The sequence below is a fragment of the Delphinapterus leucas genome, chromosome 3 (genome assembly GCF_059928025.1).
Source record: "Delphinapterus leucas isolate spDelLeu-1000000601 "Yukka" chromosome 3, BTC_Dleu_Yukka2, whole genome shotgun sequence".
Lineage (NCBI taxonomy): Eukaryota > Metazoa > Chordata > Mammalia > Artiodactyla > Monodontidae > Delphinapterus > Delphinapterus leucas.
In genome coordinates, this window is record NC_143131.1 from 33,258,662 (window position 1) to 33,283,789 (window position 25,128).

The 25,128-nt window shown below is 39.3% G+C and overlaps 1 protein-coding gene across 3 annotated transcripts in view; it reads right to left on the bottom strand.

Moving 5' to 3' along the window:
- The window catches only part of LIFR (LIF receptor subunit alpha), a 93,794-nt gene that overhangs the window by 45,187 nt on the left and 23,479 nt on the right, over positions 1-25,128 (bottom strand). The window contains exons 1-4 of one of the 3 annotated variants that reach the window (XM_089908788.1): positions 15,074-15,158; positions 13,286-14,834; positions 10,714-10,850; positions 4,485-4,648 (exon numbers count right to left, since the gene is read on the bottom strand). In XM_089908788.1, the coding sequence (XP_089764914.1) occupies positions 4,485-4,648; positions 10,714-10,850; positions 13,286-13,455 (471 nt within the window). In that variant the 5' untranslated portion in view covers positions 13,456-14,834; positions 15,074-15,158. Of the gene's footprint in view, positions 1-4,484; positions 4,649-10,713; positions 10,851-13,285; positions 14,835-15,073; positions 21,558-25,128 lie in introns of those variants that run through there. The other 2 variants (XM_022598901.2, XM_089908787.1) reach the window with 2 other exon arrangements.

Sequence of the window (25,128 nt, forward strand, 5' to 3'; positions counted from 1 at the left end):
TTCGACAAAATAAACTATTATTTTAGACTGGATTATTTTTTTATATAAGTGTCATATATTTCAAATTTTATTTTTAAATATGCAACTTATAATAATATAGAAAGCTTAATTTCAATTGTGGAAAATGGGCAAGATTTCAACCAAATATATGAGGATATACTAAAAGAGACCTTGGGACTTCTGGTTAAAGACAACAGATTAAATAAATGTACTTCCTTCTCTTTACTTCATGAAATTCCTCTAGAACAAAAGTACAAGATTTTTTTTTTTTTAAAGGCACAGATGCACAAGGGCAAAAAATTGAAGAAACAATACTGGTAAGATTCTGGACACTGGAAAGCAGATGGGCAATGGTAACTAACTACGCATTCTAAAGGCTGGGGCACTCCTGCCTTCTTCCCTACTCAGCCCCCAGGATACTGATGGCCAGGTACATACTCACCAGGTAAGAGTCTAAGCAAACTTTTCTAAGGAGCATATGAACAGGTCAAGATAAAAACCTAAAATAATATTAAGATTTTTCCAGCTTGACAGCCCATCCTAATCACATACAGTGATGCCCCAGCCAACAAGTCCCACCCAGGCAAACAAAAGTTCCAATTAGACTTGTTTTATTTTTCAAGAACCACTCACTTAAATATGAGCAGCAACCAGGATGACCAGAAAGTGGAGAAAAAGTTCTAATGTGAAAGTCAAAGATCAAAACAACAACAACAAAAAAGCAATGTGAAAAAACAGAATGCACAGAAAGAAAAAAAATTTTAAATCACTGATATCCTCAAAGATAAGAAGAGATATTGCATCCATGAAACAAGAAAATGATAAATTTTTTTTAAAAAAAGGACTAAGAAAAGGGATCGCTTGTATATTAAAAAGTATATTAATAGAAATTCAAAAGTGCAAGATAAACTTTAGGAAAAATTGCTCAGAAAATAGAGCAAAATACTGATGGAATGTAAGAATGATAAGATAATTAGAGGAAAGGTCAGAAAGGTACAATTTCTAAAGAACAGAAGTTCTAAGAAAAAAAGGAGGAAAAAGAGATGAGGAAATCAAAGACATAAAATAAGAATTTCCCAAGCTGACAGGCATGTGTTTTCAGACTGAAAGGGGCCTAAAGAGTGTCCAGCACAAGAGATGAAGATAGATCTACAATGAGAAGCAAATGGAACAATGCCTTCAAAATCTTGAGAAAATTTTCCAACCTAGGATCTTTTACCCAGCTAAACTAGCAATCATGAGTGAATGCAGAATAGACATCTTCAGAAATGTAGTATCTCAATGTAGTCATCAAGTAGCATCTTACATTCCCACCGGAAGGGTATGAAAGTTCCAATCCTTCTGCATCTTCTCAATATTTGGAATTGACAGTCTTTTAAATTTTCCTGGCAACTAATTTAAATTTTTTTAAATAAAATATATCTGTAAGCCACCACCGCAGTTAGCAGAGAGTATCTACAAAAAATAGCAAATAACTACTAGAATTTATGCTTCCACCAAAATGAGGAAACAAGGAATTCAGGAAAAAGAGGATCCATCATAAGACAACTATAAAAGGAATCCTCTGAATGAGGATAAACCATAGCTTCCTAACAAATGTGTTGAAAAACATAGAGGTTTGTCTTGAATGGGTTATAGGTATACCCAGGTATTAATCTCTTCAAACCAAGGGTTGGCTACTGGGAGTGGAGGCTGCTGGAGCTCCTGAGAAACCTCAGAATACTCAGCTATTTGCCACACTTTGTGCTATACAAATATTTGGCAGCATCCACATGAGCTCTTACATGAAAAGGGTCAGGAAGTAAGTCAGAAGGCCCCCCGAGAGATGTATTCAGAAAGACAAAACTGATGTTTGTTTGAACATTTCGACAGATAGAAAGAATTTAGGATTGAATTAATGAAGCAGACAAATAAAAACTATAAGTACAAGACAATACAAGAAGATGTACAAAAAAAAGGAAAAGAATAGTAAACACTATTTGGTTCAGTTATAAATAGTGTTTACATTACTGTAATCCAAATAATGAATACTGGTCTACCAAAAATTATAACATAATGATATTGGAAAAAAATAAGAAGTGGAGAGAGAGAGAGAGAGAGAGAGAGAGAGAGAGAGCGCGTGCGTGTGCGTGCACACGCATGTGAGTGCACATACGTGCGAGTGTGTGTCCCTGGGCTGGGAAGTGAGGCAGGACTAAATTCTCATTTTCCATTGTGGGAAGTTAATAAAACATTGCTCAAAAACCTGAAATAATAATAACAGCAACATAAGCAGGCTATCTGGAAAAATGGAGACAAATAATAAAAGAATCAGCTAAAAGAATTCCTTGTTTACAAGAGAGAAAAATGAGAGGAGGAGAGAGGGCTGCATAACTCCCAGGCATCATTCACATCCTGGCTTGCGCAGTGCAAAGCTTCCACAGCTGTTTGTGAGGCTGCGGGCAGAAAATGTCAAGTTATAAATGAAACACTATAAATTAAACTTATAAATGAAACTCACATTTATAGTGTTTCATGATCTTTAAGCTATTACAAAATAATAGCATTATAACCTGTCATAAAATGACTGATTATAAGCAATTCTACCTTAAATACTAATACTAATAATATAATTATAAATAAAAATGTCATATTTTACTATGGACAGGAGTAACTTTTTAAAATTAATTTGTTCTAGCTCTATTTTTCTTGCCTCTTGCTATTTTTCCCCATAGAAAGATTTTTCTCCAAAGATCATATTCCAAAAAGTAGGGAATTACTATCTTGCCATTGCTGTCTTGTTACACACCTTGTGGCAATGAGTTACATGACCTTAGAATAATATTTCTATTCATTTATGTTTGATTTCACTTACATGTCAAAGAGTATCCCTCTTACTCCAGCATCCCTAAGTCAGTTAAAAAAACAAACAAACCATCTAGCTCCCAAAGGAAGTAATAACAACTAATAGCTGTTTAGTAGCTTTATAAATATCATATCATTTACTACAGCAAATATTAGCACCATTTTACAAATAAGAAAAAGGAGGTTTTGAGAAGTCATCCTAAGCCAGTAAGTAGTAACGCAGAATATAAAATGTTAGGCCATAAAAAAAGCTACACAATACAATTTTAAATAAGTAATAGTTTTGAGACAACAATGGTAGAGCTATATCACAGTCAGCTGCAAATCGGACTGACACACAAGAATTGCCATTAAAACTCAAGAAAAGAGAGAGCATTTTTACACTGAGGTAATTAGAATGGGCTTTAAAATAAGGGATAGGATTTGACCTGGGTCTTGAAATGTGTATTCAATTTGTATAGGTGAAAAGGAAAGGGAGGGCATCTTAGATGAAAATAAGTATACTGATTATGTAATACAATACAGATGGTACTGGTTAAGGAAGAGCACAGACTCTGGAATCAACTGTCTGGGTTTGATTCCTGGCTCCTCCACTTAATGTCTTCCTGTGACTCTGTATCTTCATCTGTAAAATGGGGGTGATGCTAATAGAGCCTCCCCCAGGGGCCTGTTGTGAAGATGCAAACTATTAACATATAGAGAGCTTTCACAATAGTGCCGGGAAGGGGAATGCCAGAAGCATTGGAAACAAGATAACTACAATTATGGCTGCTATTGTTTCAGGATGTAATACATAGGTTGTCAAAAAGGAAAAATAATACAGTGACTACGAAATACAGAATAATCCTATTTATTATCTTTACTATTTTATCTATGTACTTAGGCAAATAAACTGTAAAATCATGGTCTTCTAATTCTTAAGTCTGTAACTAGGCATATTTCAAGTGCATTAAAGAGGAAAAGAGGAAAAGGATGAAAGAGGGAATTCCCATGTACTAGCTGTCAATACTTTTCACTGCTATATCTCACTATTCCTTAGATTAATAACAAACTAAAGATGGATCATTAGGAAACTATTCATAAACAAGATTTTAAAATTAGATAAAAAAAAACCATGTACTATTAAATATAAGAATGTTATTTTGGATTCAGATAAATTCAAACTTACAGATTTATTCCAACTTACAGATTTATACAAACTTATAGATTTATACTTATAGATTTCTCAACAATTACTATGGCTAAATATGTTGCAAAACATTTATTTTTATGTCTGTGTTAGATAATTTATAGTAATATATAAATTAAATTATATGTATATTTTTAATTTCATTTATGTAAAAACATGCATATAAAAAAGGTTTGACAGGAATACACAAAGATATTGTTTACTATGTTCAAGTGGCAGAATCATGGATCAATCCTCCCTTAATTTCCTGAACTTCCTATAATGGTTACACATTATTTCATTAATTTAGTGAGTTTTTTAGGCATAGCATACAGTTTTTAATGAACCCCCAAAGGATATCTGATTTACTTCTTTAATAATCTAAAGGTTCACTGTTGCCACTTTAAAATTATAAAAAAGTATTCAGTTTCTTTAATGTCACAGGAAAAAAACTATTTTTGTTCAAACTTACTAATTTTACGATTTCCATATTCTTTTTACGTAGAACTTTAATTTCCCAGATGACATCTGAGTGATGTGGAAAAACAGAACCCTTGTCATTCCACTTTAGGTGTAATGTAGAAGTTGAGAAATCAGCAGACAAATCCAAGATCTCTGGAACATCTGGAATGAAGGCTTAAAAAAAGGAAACAAAAGATAAAACTTAGTCAAATAAGTAACTATTTTTCATATTATAATCCCATTAATCAACTAATGTTAAACTCTACTTCTTGATCAAAAAACAATTAAGGATTAAATTCTTGCACCTCCTACTGAAAAAAGAGAATAAATACATGTATTTATTTGTATAAGCAGCTCCCAGTTGTTCATCAGCCAAATCTGAGAAAATTATTTACCAGCCCGCTGTTTCAAATCCGTAATACATCTTCTAATACAAACAGCAACTGAGTTCCCACAACATGCCAGTGTCACTGGGTCTGAAATCTCCAAGCAGACAACATTGGAGAGAAGTAAAAAAGCTCCCTTTGTATAGATTATGGAGAGCTGGCCTTGGTAAACCTTTCCATCTGTTTTCTCTGCACCCTTCCCCACTCATCTCCAGTCACAGCCTGCAATGCTAGGGAAAGTTACCCACTTGAGGATGCAATGAGCTACTACTGGCATAGGCAGCAGTAAACAGCAGCAAGACCGTGGTAGTGACCAAAGCACTGAGTTGAGGAAGCCAACAAGGTTCTAAGAAGTACTTGGCAGGATCTGGGAAGTCCTTCAGAAAGGCTGGTTTGCAGTGGTGTGCAACAGGTCTGTAGGTGACTGAGAAAGAGATAAGGTGATCCAGCAGGAGACAGCTGGAGAAAGCCTGGCTATAGTAATAAGGATGTGGCTCAGGACGCCATATATGGAAAAGAAAGGACAAAATCTAATGGGCATTTCAAAGAAATCACTGGATCAAAGAAATGAAGGATTAGTAATAACAAGACATGAAAACATCTAAGATTTCTTCAAGTCACTAGCCCAGAAAGCAGGAAGAAAGGCAAAAGGAACCAGGGACAATTGTGAAGAGATGTGGGGGTCTGGCCATGGATGACTAAGTGTTGGGGAAAAAAAGACCATCAACGGAGGGGGGAGGTGCAGACAGTAAGTGAGAATGGGGACCAATCAGAGAGTGCACACAGACTCAAGAGGAGCTCGCTGAGTGCAGCTCAGAAATGAACATAACACACCGACACAAAACAGCCGAAGCTTGTTTGAGAGCTAGTGACACAGTCACACCTTCAAGGAGCCAGAGACCCCAGCAAGAATCCCGAGAGGGAATGACGTAGAAGCAGAAGGAAACCAGAGGAAATCTGGGATCACTGAGATACAAAGAAATGGGTTGCCGTCCAGGCCCAAGAAAACAGAGTTCAGAGAGGAAGGCTGAGAAAAGACCACTGGTGCTCTTTTGATGCTGGTGAGGGTACCGTCAATTCCTGAGAAAGAAGGCTGGCAGGGCAGTAGGCTCTGAAGCTGTAGTACAAAAGGTTAAGAGAAAAACCATGCTCAAGGATAGAGCCTCTCACAGGGAGAAACTGGTAAACTTAAAAAAAACAAAACAAAAAGGTAGCCGAAAGAGTAAGGTATTCTTCAACATCTTCAAGTCTTCCTACCTATAAGGAATGAGTATATTAATGAAAAATGTGGGGATCAGTGGAAAACACACAAGGTATGAGCCTGTTCCGTTCTATGAAATTCAGGCTTTCTGGTATGAAGGGCTCTTTCTTGCCTGTGCTCTCCTCAAATGACAGCAAGGTGAAGGTAAGTTGAAAGAAATCCAGAGTCACAGGCTCTCAGGCCCCATATCTATCCTAGTGCTGCCCCACGAAGTTCAAGGACCATTAAGTAAAGTCACTTCCAGCACAACTGCGAGAGCTGACAGAGAGAGGGTGGCTGAACGTGCTGAAGAACAAAAATGGCAAAGCAGACTAATATAATATAAATTATATGTAATATAACTGAGTCCTGGAACTTAAAAGTAAGTTTTTACTAAACTTACTTAAAATGTACTGATCACAGTGCTCTACACTGGATTTACGTAAAATGTTTAGGGTTGCACAGGAAACAGAACATGTGGATTAAAGCCTAAAATATGCAGCAGTCAACAGTTACACAGCTACATAAGGACAGTGGAGGATGCTTTACACGAGAAGTTTAAGTGGGAAACTGCTTTTAAAAAAGAAGGAGCAAATGAGGAGTAACAAGCTGATTCAGTGCCAGGAGGGACAAGTTCAAGGTGGCAAGGCAACCACACAGGGCAGAGGCTGCCAAGAACACGGATCCTTCAAATGTTCCAAGATGTCACAACGTAGTAACTTGAAATTATTAAACATGAGAGTACTTTATTAAGGCAGCACTCATCTATTAAAATGCTTCCCTCCCTGAAAAGTACACATAATTAACATTTTATCTAAATAGCAGTGGGCTATTCTTCAAAACCCAAGTCGTATCTAATATTTCCAGCTAAAGACAGTAACAGCCATAATTACAAATGAAAAGATTAAACACAGTTTTTTCACGACTTCATAGTATACTTCTTCATTGTATGCCAGGGAAGTTCCCCTAAGCTCCCACGAACTGTCATCTGCATTTTTCTCCAGCTAAAATACACTTGAGGACAATGTTAGCTTGCTTTCTAGAAACTACAAACTCTGCAGCTAGAAAAAATTTCATCAGTCTTGTTTATTTTTTAAATAAAGCTGGTTTATCTTTACCCATAACCTCCATGCCCCTTCTGCCTTAGAACATCAGAAGATGGTAGCTTTCCCAGCTCTTTTATAGGATCCACATTATTTATTCTGCCTCATACAGATGCAAATTTTTAGGTTATTTTAAGAAACTTAGAGATTAAAAATCTTACAAAGACTTATTTTTGTGCTTTCCCTTGTCAATTAGAAGCTTATTAGAGGGGACTTTCCCAGTGGCGCAGTGGTTAAGAATCCGCCTGCCAATGCAGGGGACATAGGTTCAATCCCTGGTCGGGGAAGATCCCACATGCTGCGGAGCAACTAAGCCCATGCACCACAACTACTGAGTATGCACTCTAGAGCCCGTGAGCCACAACTACTGAGACCGTGTGTCACAACTACTGAAGTCCACGTGCTCTAGAAGCCTGCGTGCCACAACTACTGAGCCCGCATGCTGCAACTACTGAAGCCTGCGCACCTAGAGCCCGTGCTCCACAACAAGAGAAGCCCGCGCACCGCAACAAAGAGTAGCCCCCGCTTGCCACAACTAGAGAAAGCCCACGTGCAGCAACAAAGACCCAACACAGCCAAAAATAAATAAAATTTAAAAAAAGAAGCTTATTAGATATATGTATATGTGTTAAACATCTTATTTGCTTTATATGTATACTTTTGAAAGCATCTTAAGATTTGGAGAAAACTTAATTTCTCATACTTTTATTTAGTAGCAAACTGCCAAAGAACCCAAATCTTCTAATGCACAGCTCCACTATCATTTCACAGCATCTCTTGCATATGACAGGTGTTCAAAGGTTTGCTGATGGACCCACCTCCCTCTCTTATATTCATCTAATTTGCTTTTCATTTTCCTATCAGTATTTTTCTTACTTGAGTAGCAGTAGTAATATCTTAGTGTTAGGATACTGTTAATCTAATATTCAAATCACAATGAGGCCCATTATTATTAAAAATGCTGTCAACAAATTACATGCTATGCAAAAACAGTGAACTATTAATCAAGTAAGTCACCTAGAGTCTGTCCTGATTTGCCTTTCGAATTCTAACACTTATCTTCAAGTAGCTTCCCAGACAGAACCTTCGCAATCCCTACTGAAAAAGCAGACAGCACAAACTGGCTCTCTGACAGAGTCCTGGGGAAATTTTTAAAAATCTGGAATAAAATTAAGTTAGATTCCCTCATACCTTAGTACAAAATAATTCCAGATGGATGAAAGATTTAAGCATGATAACAAAACCAAAAACTCATGAAGAAAAATATCAAGAGATTCTATTATATAAAAATGAAAATCGGTGGTATAAAAAAACACCACAAAGTTTAAATTTTAAACTTGGAAAAGTATTTGTAGCAAATAGGACAGAAGTGATAACCATACTATACAGAAAGCTCTTGTGAACTAATGAGGAAAAAGATGAATTTCAACATGAGAGAAAATTTACAAAGGATATAAATAGTTCAGAAAAGAATAAAAATGATAATTTAGAAGAGTAATCACAGAAATATAAAAACAACAGCGCTATAATTTGGGGGCCATCAGATTGAAATCGCAAAACTAAGAGAGAGAGACAATACCCAGTCCTGGCAAGGATGCAGACAAGCAGGCAGGCTCTAATATGATGTCTGTGGGAATGCAAAAAGATTCAAAATGTGGGGGGAACAACTGGTAGCGGACATCAAGAGTCATAAAAAGCGGATGTCTTTAATGTAGCATTCCCAATTCTAGTAATTTAGCCTAAGAAAATCATCACACAAATCCAGCAACATATATGTGCAAAAACTGTTCATTAAAGCATTGGTAATAATGCTGAAAGACTAGAAATAAAAATCTCAATGTTAATAATCAATGACAATCCCAAACTCCCTAGCTATCCCTCCCCCACACACTTCCCGCCCCCCGCCCCGGTTTGAAATTGACATGTACACACTGCTGTATCTTAAATGGATAACCAACAGTAGGATGACCTACTGCATAGCACAGGGAACTCTGCTCAATATTATGTAACAACCTAAATGGGAAAAGAATTTTTAAAAGAACAGATACATGTATATGTATAACTGAAAAAAAAAAGACATCAATCTAGTTCAATTTTAACAAGGCCTCTATTTAAAAGGATGTGGTAATTGGTTATAATAAAATAGTATAAGTAAAAAAAATTTTTAATAAAATATATAATTTGCTAAAAATAAAATAAAATACAATTTGCTAAAAAAAAAATCAATGACAAAGTAATTATGGTACCTCCATTCAATGGAATACTAGGCAGCTATAATGTAGATTTATTTACATAATAACTTGAAAATCTATATCTTCTGATAAGCCTATAATAAAGTAATATAAACTTTACTGTTTAATACACACACACACACACACACACACACACACACACACACACATAGAGAACACATGTAAGCATTAACAATATTTCTTCCTGGGTATTGGGATCATGGCTGATCTGCACAAAACCATCTCACATGTATCTCACATACAACTACAGAAAGAAAATAACAAACATGGCTCTTCTCTATCTTGAAAACAGCCCTAAGTAGCACTTTACCCAGACAATACTTCAGCCAGAAAATGAGACCGGTTCTAAGTCCCTGGACAGCATGCTTTGCTATTATCCTTTCAAAATCTGTGCTATGTCAGACACAGACCACTCCAAACATGCACCTTGCCTGTAAAATTGGAGAGATCACCAAGTTGCTTATATTTTCTTTCCCTTGCTTCAAAATAAGTCATCCTTATAAGACTCACTGTAATATCATTATGATGCCATCCCATAATAGTTGTCAGAAGGCAACAAACCTGCCTACCCCACCATTAAGAGAGTCAAGACCACTGGAGTTTTTAAGGTCTCATTGCATGGCAAAATTTCCATCTCCAAGAGCCTGGATTTATTTCATGCTTCCACCCAGCTTGTAACATACGTCCTAGGCATTCGGTCAACACATCTATAAAAAATGCCTGCTATGTGCAAGGCACTGGACTAGACACTAGGTGTAGAAGACAAAGTCTCTGCCCTCAGGGAACCCATTTTCTTGTAGAGGAAATACACAGGAAGCACCTAATTATATAATAAATTATTTATGCAATTGTGAGAAATACCACAAAAGAGAAATACAGACTGCCTAAAGGAACGTTAAGAAAGGAATGGGGTCTCCTCTGGGAGGGGATGATCAAAGACTATTTCCTAAGGATGGCTGAGGAATTCTGAAAGGCATGCAGGAATCGACGAAGTAGAGGGGTAGGAGAAGAGAATCCAACCGGGGGAAGAACCTTAACTTGTGTGACGTCTATTTGACTGACCAGAGGAAGAGTTTGCTTCCATCTTGATCTTGACTATGCTCCACAATTGGAAGTATGGTCGCAGGGTAAATGAGAATATTAGTTTAACAAAATATATAAAAGAATGGTAAATTCCTGTCAATTATAAAGCAGCACAATACTAACAAAGGCACCATTCTGAGTTATTTTCAAATCAATTTTCTTTTCAAATACTTACAAACGTTTTTTTCATTTAGTGTGAATTTACTTATAAAACTTCCAAAATCATGTAAAGGGTTTATTGTTATTTCATGATCACCAGGTAAAAGAGCTGGGATTTTAACATTTTTCTCCAATCGATAACAAGAATGGGACCTGCAATATAAGAAATCAAATTTTAATTAGCAGATAAAATGGAGCGCAATTTTCATAAAAACTTGATTAACACAAAATTCAGTGGAAAATACTTTGTTCTTTTGTATACAAAAATATGACAGGTTACATCGCATTTTAAGACTGCAAAAAAGCGAGGTAAATGGAAAGTCCATCAATGTGGTGGTAGGAAAAATAACCAGACTGTATCAGAAAGTCAAGAGAGTAAGCAGAGACGATTCTATCAAGAAACTCAGGGCTTTAGCATGGCCTTCAAACCCCGCCCAACCCTGCCTTTGCACACACCCTGCCCCCCACACCCCCCTTCTGGACCGACCACTACAGGGTCCCCATCACTGAGGCTTCAACCAGCTTGTCTGCTCCTCTGTTTTGCCTCACGGTTCACTCGTACAAAATGTTCTCATGTTCTCATCAGCTCCGCTTTCAAAGTGCTTCTAGTTCCCACCCATTACCTCTCAGACAAAAGTGAATTTTTCTTCTGTGGTTCCATGGCCCTCTGTATCTTTATAGGGCATGTTTACACGCTTTGTTATTCACATACATTTCTAATTTCCCATAAAATTTTAATTCAAGCAAAAGGACTCTGGGTGTCTCCTGCATCACCGCCCTGCCCCGCACAGGCCTCTTCACATTCCTAAGCGAATTTAGGACTGAGGACTTGAAAGGGTCGGCTAACCTCACGTGTGTGGGTTTCTTTACGTGCCAGCAACACAAAACCACCCGAATTCTCTAAATCATGCTTTTTCATACATTGATACCATTGTACCCAATATTCTCTCAGATTGGAATGGCTTTCTGTCCTGTTTCTGCTGAGAAAACTGAGTATTCCTACTCCACCACCACGCTTCTGACAGCCTCTCTGGACCTCACACTCCTTAGTCAACGCTCCCTCAGACCATCACAGACAATTAGCATCAGCGCTTAATCCACAGCCTCATTATGCTCTGCTTCTCGTGAACTCCTGGAGCCAGGATAACTTCTTCTCTGTGGATTCTGCAGTGGTCAGTAGTGCTATTTACCAGATTTTTCGGATTCTCCCCTTCTGGATTCACAGGAGGATTGCACTTCCCTGCTCCTCTGAAACAAGGCACGGCCATGTGATATTAGTTGTAGAGAAAGTGAGTGAAAGTCACAGTTTCTAAAAGCCAGGAAGGCTCTAAAAGCCAGGCAGGCTCTGCTCCCCTCCCATCCTGGTGCACTGGGAGATGAGGGCCCCCTGGCCTGTGGCCCTGAGGGAGGGAAAAGGGGCAGAGATGCCAGCTGACCTCAAGATAGACACAAAACTCAAGCAGGAGTAATCCTTTATTTTCACTGCAGAAAATAAGGACACAAGATTCGAGGGTTGTTTCTGCAATAAAACCAAGCTCGTCCTGGCTGATAAATTACCATCACACTTAGACTAATGTTCAACAAATGTACACCAACTGGGAAAAAATCTGAGTGTATTTAAATCCACATTTATGTCAATTTACATTAGGACCACTTATCAGCACACTGGTGCTTGGAGCTCTGCACTGAACTTCTCTGGAATTGCTAAACAACTCAGAGCCCTGCCGGGATTAGGAAGGAGCAAGGAGAGTGCTCTGACTTCCAGACAGCCCGAAGGCTTCCACTCCAAGCTCCGGGACTTGCAGCCACTCCAAGATTACCTAAGACGGTAAGGCAGTGTGACGGAACCTACCACTTGCCTCCTAATGTCCACTTCCCCCCTTTCCTTAGTAACACTGCCCCAGGTTTATCCGAGTACATTGCCATCAGCTATGAGAACACATCACCTAGCCTCTTATGCAAATAAGTTTAGCCACTGCACTAAGTTCTGCCAATGAGATGTAAGCAGAGGTGTTGTACAGGACTTCTTAGAAGTCTTCCTAAAGCAAACCATTTCCTTCCCGCTTTCTGGAAGGCAGAAATGACAGCCACTCCTGAAGCATCATCTTGAACCAAGAGATCACACCCTCAAGATGGCTGAGTAGCATGAAAAAGAGGAACCTGGGCCTCTCATGGCCATGTGCACCCACGTTGGCCTTGAACCGCCTACTCCAGACCTTTCACATGACAGTAAGTGCCTGTCTATTACTGACATTTTCTGTTAGGCAGAGTCAAACTTGAACTTCATTGATACAGGTAGGCACTGGTTTAGGATAGACCAGTAAAACTTCCCCACAGACGATCAGAATCCACAGCCCATGAGAAGTGTTTCCCATGCTCAACATTCACACGATAAAAGAATCAAAGTTGTGGCCAGGAGAAGGGTTTGTTTCTATCCTGACTGAAGTAAGATTCAGATTTTTAGAAAATAGAGAGCTAAGATTGAAAATTTCTTTTAAAAATTTCCAGAATAAAATCTTCATATTCTAAATTTAAAGACAAAGAACCTTCAGATTATAACTATAAATTAACCAAAGTATTTCCATTACCCGTTTTCAAAGCAAACTTCATAAGCAGCACCATGGCCTGCTCCAGAGGGTGCTCTCCAAGAGCAGTCCCACACTTGTAAATTGTTAGTTATACACTTCAAATCACGAGGAGTCCCTGGAGAAGGAGAAACAAAACACACACATACGCACACGCACACGCACACGCACATGCACACAAAATGCTTATTAATTTAACTGCACTGTAAAAGTCAACAAGTGAAACCGTCCCCAGCCGTAAGTACAAGCATATGTGTCTGCAGAAGGCCCATGTTCTTTATGCAGAGATGAACCTGCAGTCACAGGAGGTGACTGGTTTTATATTTCTTTTTGTAGCTTTGGTTTAAAAAAGCTAGTGAGTAAACTGATGAAAGAGGGTCAACCACTAGACCACTTAGGGGTTAGGCCTCTCTCAAAAATTCCACTTCCAGACAACTAAGATAAATAGAGGGAGTGGCTATATGGATTCAATGAAGGGACCAAGAGAGCGCCTGGGAGAATTTTAGTCTCCAGTGACCCCATTTGCAAAAAAGTAAAATTAAAAAAAAAAAAAACAACTCTAAGACTTTAAGTAAAAACTATGTACCTCCTATGCCACAAACACAGCTCCTAAGTACTCCTAACTACTAGTGCTTCACAGCTTGTTACCAGACTGCCACCTACACAGAAATCCCATAGCCAATCTTTAGATTTTTATGAAGCACATCACATAAACAGTAATAAACTCACATGAGTCTCTGAAAAATATATATTTTGTGTAGGCCTAAACAACTGAAAAGTAACAAATAATTCAGAAGATTACAGTCCTAATAGTATTTACTCACATCTATAAAATAACATTAGATCATGGAATACATAAGCACTATACAATGAAAAACTGTCATTCTAAAAAGACAGTGAAAAGAAAGAAAGGAGAGGACTTGAGGGAGGGAAAGAGAGAGAACAAAAGGAAGGAAGGAAAAGAGGGAGGGAGGGGAAAAGCAATTAAGAGTGTGTAAAAGGTATTCTATCTCAAATTCTCTATATAAATGTCTATTAAAAAGGGTTTTTCTTTAATTTTTACATGTGATTGGTATCATATTCACTACAGCAATGAATTATAAAGCTCTTTATGTAAGACAGAAAACAAAAACATTAGAAACACATTAGAAATCATTAGTAATCATAATAAAGTTATTTAGTAGTAATTTGGGGGGAAAAGAGAAGACCTCTTTAATTATGGAAATAATATAAAAACTAAACTCAGAGGCAGAAGGATGAAAATGCTCTTTATAGAGTAAGCTAGATAACACCTACAAACATTCTTAACGTTTTTAAGTAAAATGAAAACAAATCATATATTTCTTAAAGCAGATATCTGGATTTAATTTATGTGACATTCTGAAAGGCAAAATTACAGACAGAAAATAGACGAGTGCTGGCTGGAGGTGGGGATGGCGGGCTGTCAGCAGAGGAGCAGGGGCATTTTCTGGAATGACGGACTGGTCTGTATCTTGGCTGTGCAGGTGGATACATGTCTGTATGCATCCGTCAAAACTCACAGAACTTTATCCTAAAAGGGTGAATTTTACTGTATATAAGTTATACCTTAATTTTTTAATGGGGAAAGAATATTTAGATCTATCTTTATGGGCCTTTTTAAAAGAAACTAGAAGTACATGAAAAAAAAATCACATAGAAATGGATTTTAACCACAACCTGAAGCGTTCAATAAAGTCTCAAGATCGCTTCTTAAGTAAAACAGTAATGACATTGCAATCAGTTCATTTTCTCTGACTCTGATGCACTTACTTCTTTTCTGGCTGTTTACTTGATTCATTAGATATAGAAGAAGAACTGTTAATAAGAGCCACTGGAAATTTGAAGTCATCCTCATTCTTTTACTGTCCCCCATCCGGGATGGTCGTTTCAAACATAAGGAAATGTCCATCATCTGTGCAATGTAGTCAGTTCTGCATGAGAAGAATTTCAAATGGTGTTCAAACTGGTCCAAGGACACTCCTTATCCTGTGCACATCAACACTGAAAATGGATACTGACAAATACCAAAACATGCTGCACATTAAAGCCATGGAGACACCAGACTCAGCTACCCTGGCTTTAGGAGATGTGACAATCGGACACAGCTGTTGCTCCAGGATCCATTATAGGGTCAGGATAGGCTTCAAATTCAAGATTATAACTAAGCACATATTTATCAACACTCCAGTACTGCTAGAGTATAGAAAAGCAGTGCATAAAACTGAGGTTTTGACAATTTTAAGTGATATGGCATTTTTAATTTTAATTAGTATATATTAACTTTTATAGTCACTTCTTCATGACAAGTAATGTTGGTTTTCTTTTCCATGTACACTGTGATATTAAGTTTCTATTTTACATAAATTTAAATAGTTTAAAGAAAAAATTAGGGTCATTAATCACATATGGGGGATTGCAGATGTGACAAAAATACTGACAATGACATACAAATGACTAAAGTGTAACAAACACTTCAACAACTGTAACGGGGAAGGGACTATCAGTAGACGAGAGATTTCAACACATTTCTGTTGAAAACTGAGAGCGCGCAGACGAGCGGTGACTGCATCTGGCGGGTGGTAGGGAGGGGCTTCAGCGGAGGGAGGCATTGTTCAGCCCAACATACCCATCAGCCTAGCGAGTGCCAGGCCCTGCTCCAGGCACCAAAGGTGCAACACCGAGCTAGACGAAGTCCCTGCCCTCAAGGAGCTTAGACGCTAGTTCTAGAGACACATACATAAACAGGTAAGGTCCTGATACGAACTTTAAAAACTCGAGTAAGTCAATGTGCATGACAGTGTGTGAGTGAAGGTCTAGCATCTGAGCTGGGATCTGACTGATGAGAAGACTGACATGGTAAGATCAGGGAAAGAGTAGCAAGAGCAAATACAAGGACCTAAGACAAGGACAGCTTACCAGGTTCAAAGGTCAGGGAGAGGGGCTGACAGGAGGTGGGCTGGCCAGGCCACAGAGGGCCTTTGGTCATCAAAAGGATAAGGGCTTTAACAGGTCGAGATAAGCAGCAGCCACTGGAGTGTTTTAATCAGGGGAGATCCATGAACCGACCTGTACTTTGGGAAGATTTCTCTAGCTGCTACATAGAGAACGGACTCTAGGGGAGAAGAGAGGCAGAAGAACCAGAGTCCAAATGAAATAATCAGTGGTGAGGACCCTCTGCTAAGGTTTTCAAGAGTGGAGGTGGTGATAGGTGGTCAGATTCAGGATCTGTACAAGAGATGGAGGGTATTATCAATCCACTACAGGCAGGACAGAGTGGTGGTTAAAAACACAGGCTCTGAATCCCAGCTTTTGCGCCTACTGTGTAACCTCAACCACTCTGTGCCTCGGTTTCCCCATCTGTAAAGCAGGGATGATAACTGTATTTTTCTCATAAGTTTGTTGTCAAGATTAAATGAGTAAATATATGCAAAGCACTTGGAATAGTGCCAACAACATTTATGTGCTATAAGTGTACTTTGTGTATTATATGAGGTATAGGGAGAAGAGAGAAGGCAAACATGACTACTAGATTTGGTGGAAAAACAATACTGGATGGATATGGTGCCACTTAAATCTTCTGTGCGTGCGTGAAGGAGGATGCAGTGATTCATGGGGCTGAAGCTCAAGGATTCCAAGATTTGTTTATAGAAGTCAACTCTGACATGCTCCTACACCCCACTCCCAACAGAAATGTTCTCCTACAGAACATAAAAGAATTGTTGAGGACACAGAGCAGCTAACAAAGACATGGGTGTCAAAGAGGAAAGCCTTCCACACCTGAACCTGAGGGATTCCTCCGAGTAATGATGTTCGCATCCACTGTTGTTGAATGAAGCTTGCCAGACAACAAGTCCTCCGAATGTGCTGAAAACTCCTTGTCAGACCTAATATTGCCTCATTTTTATATTGGGATAGACAACTAAGGATCATAAAACATATAAGAAAGCCTAAATCATTGAAGAGAAATTAAGGATAAACAGGATCACCAAAAGGAAAATAAAGATTACTCCCAGAGGAAATAGGGATAATGTGAGAAATAGGAAAAGTAAAAAAAAAAAAAAAAAACAAAAAGAAAATCACCTCTAAATAGTACTCTCTGAGCGGGCATGGCACAGTCATAAAAACAAGAAGACGATGCAATGAAAAAGGAATAATCAGAAATAAAAATAACTCTTACACATTACATACATTGACTGATAGTAAAAGATTTCTAATGACAGATGAAACATTGAGTAATCTTTCAGAATACACAAAAGACAGAAATAGAAAATGTGAGAAGAGATATGAGAAACAGGAACTTGAAAAAGGAAAGGTGATCGAACATCTAAATAACTGGAACCCAACAAGAGGATTCAAGAAACATGTTTCTTAGTGAAAGCAAACAGCAAGATGGCTGCCTGGCTACTGCTGAGCACTGTCACAAACCCGGGAAGCGAATCCCAATAGCACAAATGATCATGACCAAACATACACGAGGCACAAGCATACATTTCAAAAGTGTTCACAATTATTTTCTGGATGAATAACTTCCTACTCAATCACAGCTTCGCAGAGCTTACTTATTAAAATGAAAATGTATTCATGGAATGTCTAAAATGCCAATTGCTAAAGTTATAGAATTACGTGGCGTGTACAGGAATAACTTAATAAAGGAGACCAAACCATGACCAAAATAATCACAAACCATATTCACTGACTGTCTAAACATTATCCTGAAATGAGACCATCCCTCACGACAAGTTCACAGTTGTCTAGGAGAGAGGAGTGTGTCCCACGAAGTGGCAGGCGGGGGATGGAGGCGGCTGAGGATGAGCTTGGGACTGGGTACTGTGGGCCAAGGCTCTCATCCTGGCTCCGTTACTAATTAGCGGTGTGACTGAGTGCAGATCACTTAATCCACCCCCCCGCCAACCTCCCCGGCTTCAGCCTCAACCGGAGTGGCACGGAGGCAAGCTCTGCCCAGAGTACCTAGGAGAGACCTCCCCAAGTTAAGTTGGGATATTCCGTTCCTGTTGGCAGGCACAAGCACAAGGTCAGCAGTGCCAGCAGCACTGTGCCAACAGTGCCAGCCCCACCCATGAGGGACATGACTGAGCAGGTCTGCGAGGGTCAGGGTGGGGTGCTTGGGAATAGAACAATCAATGGCACTGTCGCCAAGGCCAGCTTACCTGAAAACAGGCAAGATGATAAAGAGGACTTTCTTGTTATAACATTTACACAGAAAACTTTGAGCAAGTCATTAGGCCATATTATATTATGCTTGTAATAGATCTGACTCCTCTATCAAATGGACTTATTTGAGGCCGGAACAATACATGAACAGAGCCCTCCAGTGCACCTCCAGGAAAACAGGGACCCATAAAACTTGTCCCTGCTCCCTCCTGATAGATGCATTGTCAGAACTTACTTTTTTCCCACCAATGGCTTATTCTTTAGAGGAAAGCACATTTTTATCAAATTTCAGGAGCTAATTTTCAAAATTAGAGTAGCTGTCTTTTGACATCAGAAGAATGCAAATGTAAATTTCTAAAGGGGTGAGACGGGGAAGAAACTACTCAGGCAGGTGCCAACCAGAGCTCTGTGTCCTTGGTGGGGACAGCCACCTGCTCTAAAGGTGGCAGCAATGGGCCTTGCTTTGCCAGATTTTCCTTTTTCAAGACTAGGTAGAAATCTGGGATTTTACATGAAATACTCAAATTTGTAAACATAAGCAACTAACTCATATTTTTATACATTCTAAAGGCCAAACAAAATACACCTTCAGGCTGCATCCTGCCCAAGGGCTACCAGGTTCGTATCCTGCTCAATGTAATTATTTTAAAGGATTCAAAAATGTCAAAAAATGCTTCAGTTTAGGAAAACTGATCATGCAGAATCAATGTATAAAATTGAACACAAAGAAAAAAATCTGTCTTCTGCTTGTTAGTTCTTGTGTCTTTGCGTGTATCCTGCCCTCTGTCTTAGGCGTCTGAGCGGCCGGGGCTCGGCCACCAACCACATAAGCGTGGTCCCTCCCTTGAACGTGGGCACACAGGTGCTCTGTTTGCTTTCTCATCGGCTTTGACAGTTCTGCCTCTAGGCTACGTGAGGTTCTGGACTTTTCTGCTGAGGATACAGTAGTTAGAAAAAAGAGTGGAGAAAAGTGAAGCTGAAGGCAGAGGAGCACCAGAAGCTGCAGTCCTGATGTGTTCTGTTTAGTTGTTACGCTCGTTTTCTCTTTTCCGGGGGGTGGAGGGGAGATAGGTGGGCAGAGGGGGAGCAGGAACATGACAGAGAGTGAGTGAGCGCGTTCTGCTGGTGAGAATCTACTCCGGCCTGGAAGGGGGCTTGAGAAACACCTGCTCAGGCACAGATCGGTGAGCAAAGACGACCCAAAGCGTCTTTATTCCGAGCCTCTATTCTTGTAGCCACAGTGAGATAACTCCCTTGTCATTAACACACGAAGGAATGAAACACTGGAAGGAGAAAGCTGCTTAATCACAGCACAGCAAAATAAATGTGCAAGTAGTTCGGTGAGCCTGCAGGAGAGGAGGTGCCTGGGTGGCCACCCCGACAGCCAGGTGGGAAGGCAGATAGTGTCCTACTGCCAAGTCCCATCCTCCTTAGTGTCCCTTTTTTTTTTTTCTCACTGTTTCCTGTTAGGGAACATAAAAATCATTAAAAAACTCTGACCAGCAACCACTCTCCTAATTCCACTCCCCACTCCTATCCGCCTACTCACAAGAGCTTAAGTTCCTCAAGCACTGCCCTCTGAAGGAATGCTCTCCAGGAACAGAAACTTTGCAGGTAGGTAGACTCTACTGTATTATTAAAGTGAAGTGTGGGGATTTAAGTAAAATGAGAGATGTACCTATGGAAAACCCCAACCTGGCCGGACTGGAAAGCTCAGTTTGGGAAGGCAGATGGAGACCAGACTGTGTAGGGAGACGTAAAGGTTTGAAGGAAGAGGGAAGCTTGAAGGAAGTGGTGTTTAAAGGAGACCGATTAAGAGAAAACTGCAATAACAAGAACATACACAGAATCCATATTCAACTGAAAAAATCTAGTCCTCAAAGATGCCACCAAGTACCCAGCACAATGAATTTAAAAAGACTCCTTCCACAGTACAGCACCCATAATAACTGCGTAAAAGAAGCTCTGAAAAGCTTCCAGGGAGGGGGAGGGGGAGGGGGAGGTCCCATCCAGGACCCAGGAATGAGCGCAACATGGGAGCAGCTCCCTGAGCCAGGACTCTGCGACTGCCCTGTAAGCCCCACGAACCCTCTACCGTCACACGGGGAAGGTGACGGCGCTATCTCCAGAGCGGGCCACGGGTGTACAGGAGACACTGGGTGTGTGGTCAGTAAGCACTCTGGGGGAGGAGAGGGGAGGCAGGGAGGAGAGGAAAACACAGACTTAGCACTGAAAGCTAAAGAGAACGTCTTCCAAAAGCCGAGTGAAAATTACTTTCACGCTTGACTTCTATACTCAAACTATTAATTAAGTGAGAGAATAAAATACATTTTATAAAGACATGCCAGATCTCAAAAGATATTTCTTCCTTGCAGCCATTCTCTGGAGACTACTAGAGGACATGATTCACCAAAAAAATGAGGCAGAAAACCAAAAATGAGAAAAATGATCCATGAAACTCTTTTAACCCAGGAAAGAAGCCCTGTGCCTCCCCTCCAATCTCATTCCAGGTTACACTAAAATTGATTCCATTCTCCAAGCTGCCGGACCCCTTCATGACTCTTTACATTTGCACATGTTTTCCCTTCTGCCTGGAGTTCACTCTGTACTCCTTTCTGCCACCCTCTCCTCAATTCACCTGGAGACTGCTGGTGGGAGTCAGGAAGAGCTCATTATCACCTTTGTGATACCTTCCTCTTCCCCAAAGGTCTGATGCTCCTTCTTCTGCTTCCAGGACACTTTAATTACATCTCTATTACAGAGGTTGCACAAACTGTGACCTGTGGGCCAGATTCGACCCACCTCTGCTTTTGTAAATAAAGTTTTACTAGAACAGAGCCACACCCATTTGTTTACATACTGCCCAAGGCTGCTTTCACATCCTCATGTTGGGACTGAACAGATTCCCCAGAGACTGCAAGGTCAGCAAACCTAAAATACTGACTACCTGGCCCCTACTAGAAAGTTTGCTGATCTCTTCCCAATTCTGTAATTCCTCCAACAGACTATAAGCTCCTTGAGAGGAAATGCTGTCTCCCTGTTCACTGTAAGGCACTTCCCCCTTCCCCCCACCCCATCAGTGTCCAAGCACAGCTCCTGGTCCTCAGCACTCGAAGCTCAAGCTGGCTGACAGGTGAGTGAACACCAAGATGTAAATGAGTATGTATATGTCTGCACACTATGCTCTGATTGCCAGGCTTCACCACTAACCCAAGTACTGCCAACACTGGGAAGCTAAGTTCGGGCTGTAGTTCCCAAACCATGCACTAAAGTGCCCCAAGGCACAGAAGCAAATGAACTGGCGTACCACAGCATATTTTAAAATTTCAGAGGAAACACAGTGACATCTATCCAACACTATGCGAACCTATAGCTAAAGGTAGTTTGGTTTCAACACTAGGTCATGCCACATTCCTCTCAATGACGTCATATCTTTGTGAAGTGGGAGGGAAGGCTTGTTGGATGCTGTGATAAAACACAAGTACCAACCAAAAATCAATGTAGAGGTGGAAACAAGAGTGGCAGTGCCCAATCTGTTTCTAAGGTTTGAGAAGCTGTGCGGTACCCAAACAGGTACATATACGTGGCTTTTTAAGAATAAAATAAAGATATTATTTCCTTTACGTTGATATGCATTATTCTCTGACACTGCTACTCAAGTGTCAGGTCATAAATACTCATTAATTTGACTGGACCTACTACTTCATAAAAAGAACTGTTAGGTTACTTCTTTTGACCTGGGGGTACTATAAGAACATTAATGAGAGAGGGCAGACAGCAGAAACAAGAAGAACTACAATCCTGCAGCCTGTGGAACTAAAACCACATTCACAGAAAGATAGAGGAGATGAGAAGGCAGAGGGCTATGTACCAGATGAAGGAACAAGATGAAACCCCAGAAAAACAACTAAATGAAGTGAAGATAGGCAACCTTCCAGAAAAAGAATTCAGAATATTGATAGTGAAAATGATCCCGGACCTCAGAAAAAAATGCAGGAAAAGATTGAGAAGATGCAAGAAATGTTTAACAAAGACCTAGAAAAATTAAAGAACAAGCAAAGAGAGATGTACAATACAATAAATGAAATGAAAATTACACTAAAAGGAAACAACAGCAGAATAACTGAGGCAGAAGAATGGATAAGTGACATGGAAGACAGACTGCTGGAATTCACTGATGCGGAACAGAATAAAGAAAAAAGAATGAAAAGAAATGAAGACAGTCTAAGAGACCTCTGGGACAACATTAAACACAACAACATTCGCATTATAGGGGTCCCAGAAGAAGAAAGCGAGAAAGGACCAGAGAAAATATTTGAAGAGATTATAGTCGAAAACTTCCCTAACATGGGAAAGCAAATAACCACCCAAGTCCAGGAAGGCCAGAGAGTCCCATACAAGATAAACCCAAGGAGAAACACTCCGAGACACACAGTAATCAAATTGGCAAAAATTAAAGACAAAGAAAAATTACTGAAAACAGGAAGGGAAAAATGACAAATAACAAACAAGGGAACTCCCATAAGGTTAGCACCTGATTTCTCAGCAGAAACTCTACAAGCCAGAAGGGAGTGGCATGATGTACTTACAGTGATGAAAGGGAAGAACCTAAAACCAAGATTACTCTACCCGACAAGGATCTAATTCAGAATCGATGGAGAAATCAAAAATGTTACAGACAAACAAAAGCTAAGAGAATGCAGCACCACGAAACCAGCACTACAGCAAATGCTAAAGGAACTTCTCTAAGTGGGAAAAACAAGAGAAGAAAAGGACCTACAAAAACAAACCCAAAACAATTAACAAAAGGGTAACAGGAACATATATATCGATAATTACCTTAAACATGAATGGATTAAATGCTCCAACCAAAAGACACAGGCTTGCTGAATGGATACAAAAACAAAACCCATATATATGCTGTCTACAAGACACCCACTTCAGACCTAGGGAAACATACAGAGTGAAAGTGAGAGGGTGGAAAAAGGTATTCCATGAAAATGGAAATCAAAAGAAAGCTGGAGAAGTAATACTCATATCAGACAAAATAGACTTTAAAATAAAAAATGTTACAAGAGACAAGGAAGGACACTACATAATGATCAAGGGATCAATCCAAGAAGAAGATATAACAATTATAAATATATATGCTCCCAACATAGGAGCACCTCAATACATAAAGCAACTGATAAGAGCTATAAAAGCGGAAATTGACAGTAACACAATAATACTGGGGGAATTTAACACCTCATTTACACCAATGGACAGATGATCCAAAATGAAAATAAATAAGGAAACAGAAGGTTTAACTGACACAATAGACCACATAGATTTAATTGATATTTATAGGACACTCCATCTAGAAACAGCAGATTACAGTTTCTTCTCAAGTGCACACGAAACATTCTCCAGGAGAGATCATATCATGTGTCACATATCAAGCCTCAGTACATTTAACAAAACTGAAATCATATCAAGCATCTTTTCTGACCACAACACTATGACATTAGAAATCAATTACAGGGAAAAAGACATAAAAAACAGAAACACATGGAGGCTAAACAATACATCACTGAATAACCAAGAGATCACTGAAGAAATCAAAGAGGAAATCAAAAAATACCTAGAGACAAATGACAATGAAAACACAATGATCCAAAACCTACGGGATGCAGCAAAAGCAGTTCTAAGAGGGAAGTTTACAGCAATATAATCCTACCTCAAGAAACAACAAACATCTCAGGTAAACAATCTAACCTTACACCTAAAGGAACTACAGAAAGAAGAACAAACAAAACTCAAAGTTAGCAGAAGGAAAGAGCTCATAAAGATCAGAGCAGAAATAAATGAAATAGAAACAAAGAAAACAGTAGCAAAGATCAATAAAACTAAAAGCTGGTTCTTTGAGAAGATAAACAAAATTGATAAACCATTAGCCAGATTCATCAAGAAAAAGAGGGAGAGGACTCAAATCAATAAAATTAGAAATGAAAAAGGAGAAGTTACAACAGACATCACAGAAATACAAAGCATCCTAAGAGACTACTACAGGCAACTCTATGCCAATAAAATGGAAAACCTGGAAGAAATGGACAAATTCTTAGAAAGGTATAACCTTCCAAGACTGAAGCAGGAAGAAATAGAAAATATGAACAGATCAATCACAAGTAGTGAAATTGAAACTGTGATTAAAAATCTTCCAACAAACATAAGTCCAGGAACAGATGGCTTCACAGGTGAATTCTACCAAACATTTAGAGAAGAGCTAACACCCATCCTTCTCAAACTCTTCCAAAAATTGCAGAGGAAGGAACACTCCCAAACTCATTCTGTGAGGCCACCATCACCCTGATAGCAAAACCAGAGAAAGACACTACAAAAAAAGAAAATTACACACCAATATCACTGATGAATATAGATGCAAAAATCCTCAACAAAATACAAGCAAACAGAATCCAACAACACATTAAAAGGATCACATACCATGTCAAGTGGGATTTCTCCCAGGGATGCAAGGATTCTTCAGTATACGCAAATCAATCAATGTGATACACCATATTAACAAACTGAAGAATAAAAACCATACGATCATCTCAATAGATGCAGAAAAAGCTTCTGACAAAATTCAACACCCATTTATGATAAATACTCTC